The 4596-nt window shown below is 28.6% G+C and overlaps 1 protein-coding gene across 1 annotated transcript; it reads left to right on the top strand.

Annotated features, from left to right (window-relative positions):
* The first annotated feature begins 3538 nt into the window (after nt 1-3538).
* LOC120092849 (uncharacterized) lies at nt 3539-4277 on the top strand. The gene has a single exon (XM_039051079.2). The coding sequence runs from the start codon at nt 3718-3720 to the stop codon at nt 3880-3882; it is 165 nt and encodes a 54-aa protein (XP_038907007.1). The 5' UTR covers nt 3539-3717; the 3' UTR covers nt 3883-4277.
* The last annotated feature ends 319 nt before the right edge of the window (nt 4278-4596 follow it).

The following is a 4596-nucleotide window of genomic DNA, read 5'->3' as shown; positions in this document are numbered from 1 at the left end:
CAAACCGATTTATTGATTCAAACAAAACCGAATCGAACTACATATATACAGTTCGATTCGGTTTCAAATTCAGTTTGATATCTTTTAAAAATCTATGTTATATCTTTTTAATTAAAAACTATTCGGTTCGGTTCCGTTTTTAATTCGTTTTTGTTCTTTAAATTAAAAGAGTTTTGTTTTAAATTCAGTTTTACTCTTTATATATTAGTTAAAACGGTTTGGTTCGGTTCGGTTTCAAATTCGATGTTCGAAATTCAAACCGAAAAATTGAATTAATTCGGTTTCAAAATTTCTTCAAACCGGTCCAAACTGCATTTTTCGGTTTGATTTTTAAAAACGGTATGATTTTTGCGATTTGAATGGTCACCCCTAATTTTAGTCATTATACTCTCAAAATGGGGACAGTTGCAGATATAGATATTAAACCCAAAGTATTAGTAGGTATAACATAATGTAAAAAAAAATACAAATATGGCCAAATTTAAATAGTCTATCAGTGATAGATCATGTTATTGGTAGGAGTCTATCAATGATAGACTATATCACGGGTAAGAGTCTATCGATGATAAAAGTCTATCGCTGATAGACTTGGCTATATTTGTAATTTTTTTAAATTGATGTTATACACTTAGTTATTATTCTTAAAAATGTTACCAATTGCAATTATCCTTCAAAATGTTCATTTTGATCTTTGTATTTTTAAAAGTTGACCATTTTGGTGCTTCATTTTTACTTTCTTTCTACGAAATTAACATGGCCAAGTTCAACAACTAAAATAAACTAAATTGAAAGTACAATGAATAAAATGAACATTTTAAAAATATAGGGATCAAAATGAGCCAATGTTAACAATATAGAGATCAAAATGAACATTTTAAAAATACTAGAATTAAAATAAATCAAAATTTAAAATACAAGAATCAAAATAATATTTAAACCTTATTATTATTATATTGGTTAATAGATTTGCATATATTTATTCTTTTAAGATGTTATATAATAACTTCAAAATCAGGTCAACTCAACTCGATTTGTATCATTGTAAGTTGGTTTGGTTTATTTTATGTGCTCAAATTAGATTTGAGTTGAACTCTATGAGCTTAAATTTATCGATGTATATATTTGTTTTAATTTAGTATTTTTAACCCTTTTTTTTATTATAGTTGTTAAGTATAATTTTCTATAGTATAAAGTCAGATTTAGCTTTTCAACATTAAAGTATAAGGCTATAAATTATAAGTTTAGATTTTTAATAAATGCTTGAATATTAAAAATATATATAATAGATTATATTCATTTACAACTGCAAGATGTAAAATTCTAAAATGTATTAGAGTTCCTGAATTTTTAGTTTCATATCTAATTGATCACGGTTAAAAATCAACTATTATAGACATTGTAATTTTTATCTAATAAATTTGTGAATTTTTAAAAACTTTAAATAGGACAATGATATGCAACCTATTAAATATAAAATTAAAAATTCAAGAACCAATTATACTAAAGATTGAATGTCTAAAGATTTAGCTATTAGAAATTAGTATAGAGACCACCTATGAGATACAAAGTTGAAGTTTAAGAATCTATTAAATATTTTAAAGATTGACATACCAAATAGTCACAAACATGAAAAGTTAAAAGAATAAATTTGTATATTAAAATTTAACACAACAATTTTTCTTGGTGGTTTAAGATTTGTAACAATATAGTTCTTGTGTTGAGAAATCTTATCTCACAAAATAAAAAAGTTAGAAATTTGTCGTATTTAGTGGTTGAATGTTTAAATATAAAAATCTAATTATTATACTTTAAAATTTATAATAATATGATTCCTATTATTTTTCTCATCAAAATTAATTATAAATTTGGATTATGTAACAACTGATATAGTACATAATTTATAAAGAAACGTGGCCCTTAATCAAATTTAATATGTTAAATTTCATGAAACACTATTAGTATTTTCACGGTAGAAATTGAATGATCTTAATAAATTACAAATGACAACAACTAAATTGGTACTTATCAAAATTTAAAAGTTAAATTGTTAGGACTCCTTTGGTAATCATTTAGTTTTTTATTTTTGGTTTTTGAAAAGCTTATAAATACTACTTCAACCTCTAAATTTCTTGTCTACTTTTTATTAATTGTTTAAAAAAATAACTTTGAAAAACTTATTTTTGTTTTTAGAATCTAAGAATTCAACCATTGTACTTAAAAAAATGTAAATCGTTGTTAAATAGAGAGGAAATATTAATTTTTAAAAAATAAAAAGCAAAAAATGATTACCAAAAGAGGGCTACATATTTGAAAATTAAGGCTTCATTTGGTAAAATTTCATTTTTTGTTTTTTTTTTCTTTGAAAATCAAGCTTATTTTCTTTTTATTTCTTACGATGATTTGCATCTTTTTTTAAGTACAATAGTTGAATTCTTAGCCAAATTTAAAAAATAAAAGCTACTTTTTTTAGTTTGCAAAATGTGGTTTGTTTTTTAAACCATTGGTAAAAAGTAGATAACAAAGAAAAAAATTTGGAGGTGAAAATAGTATCTATAAGCTTAATTTTAAAAAATAAATAAATAACCAAATAATTACAAAACATGACCTAAATTATCATCAAACTAAATGCATGAACCACATAACAATTAGGGGGATTTTCAAAAAAAAAAAATAATAATAATAAGGGAAACTATTTACATAAAATAACAACATTTAATCATCTTCCCCTTGTTCTTCTCTTTCTTCTCCACCTCCTTTTTCGGTACGATCTTGGTCTCTCCCTAATCCACACACTCTCTTCTTCTTCGGTCTGATCTTGTCTCTCTCTAACCCATGCATTCTAATGTCCAACAGCCATTACACTCATGCCCCACCGTCGATCTACCACCGTTTGGGTTTACATCGTAGATCTGGTTGTACATAGCCATCGATAAGCCAGTTTTTCCCTGATTCTCTCTCTCTTCCTCTAACTCTAAGAACCGTGCAGTCCAATCCTCGCCGTCGCTGTCTTGTTGTCCCCAACGCTAGAGTTTGCAAAATTTTTGGCTATTAGGGGTAAGATTTTGGACGTTTTGGGTTAATTTTGTTTGGTTATTGAACATCCATTAAGTTTTGATGTTAAAATTGATTTGCCCACGAAGTTAGATGCTAGATTTGAGTTTTGTTGCTTTTAGATAATTATGATTGACATCGTTATCGATGTTTATTACAGATCCATACTAATAAAAGTCTATTAACATCTATCAATGATACAAATTTATATAAATCTATCACTGATAGACGCTAAAAACTGATACAAGTCTATCATGATACGTGTTTGATTGATAGAAGTCTATTATTGATAGAAATTGATAAAGGTCTATTATTGATAAAAACCGATAGAAGTCTATAAAAATTTATTCATAATACAAACTCATAGAAGTTTGTGAAAATTTCCCAAACAATTATCACTACTACCATCTTGAAATGGGTCAATTTACCGGATGTTATGTGAAACCAGCCGCTGTTTTTGTCGTCTATAAATAATCTTTAAAATTTGACAAAAAATTAGTATCCTCACTGTTTCAAAGCTCCATCAAATCAAATCAAAATCATAATCTATCTTTCTACAAATAAAAAGAGCAACCGAGACGCGAAGAAAAAGAGGAAGTTCAACGAGAAGATTCGTCATTTCAATTGCTTTTGCTGCAGATTGATTCTTCTAATTTGACGCCGGAGATGATGCTAGTATCGGTACTGGCGGAGATTCTAGAGGAGTACACGGCGGTGCTCGTGGAGGTGCTCCGGCAGCTCTTTCATTCCGCCCCATTTCCTCGCCGTATCCGGTTTCTCATCCTTCATAATCTCCCTTTCGTCGATCGACCAAGCGGCGTAACGGCTTAGCGGCGATTTTTGTAATTTTTTGTTCTCTCCCTTGAATTGTTCGATGATTTCTTCTTCTTGTTCTTGTTCTGGTTTGATCTGTTCTTCGTTTATCGATTGCTGGATTGTTCTGTTTATGAATTTCGAATATGGGTTGAAAAGTGAATTGGATTGTGGATCTATGTTTTCCTCTGTTTTCTTCTGTTTTCCTCTGTTTCAGATTGGAGACTGACGGCTGAGCGGTGGCCACAGATTCACGGGCTGACTCTTTTTCTTTTTTGTTTAATTTGTTAAAGAGAACAGAATTAACAAATTTAAATACAAATTTAGTGTGAGAACTTTGAAGTTTGATAGTTTGGTATCTGTAAAAATCCAAAACTTGTAACAACTTTTGAATGATTACCAATAATTTCTCATGAGTGAGGGTTGTTACTATCATTTTTTTTAAGTTTATGGTCCAGTATGAAGTTTGTTTAAAAAGGTCATGTTATTTTTCAAACGACTCACTTTTAAATGTTCCATTTTAGTTTATAGTTGATTTTTAAAAAAGATCATCTATTAATATTTTTACTATAATTTTTAGAACATATCCACATATTGTATTCATGCAATTGGAATGATTAAATCTATATAGGATGTCGCTCAACCTCCGGACACCACTTTTGACAACCATCATCAGTCAACTCTAACCACCGCCCTCCAGTGACCAGTGTCGCCCAACTCCTGCCGCCACTT

This window comes from Benincasa hispida, chromosome 12 (assembly GCF_027475165.1).
Source record: "Benincasa hispida cultivar pf3 chromosome 12, pf3_genome.v1.1, whole genome shotgun sequence".
Taxonomy (NCBI): Eukaryota; Viridiplantae; Streptophyta; class Magnoliopsida; order Cucurbitales; family Cucurbitaceae; genus Benincasa; species Benincasa hispida.
This window is presented reverse-complemented; position numbering and strand designations above follow the sequence as displayed.

Coding starts and splice junctions, on each gene's coding strand:
- LOC120092849 (XM_039051079.2), top strand. CDS start 3,718: ATGATGCTAGTATCGGTACTGGCGGAGATTCTAGAGGAGTACACGGCG.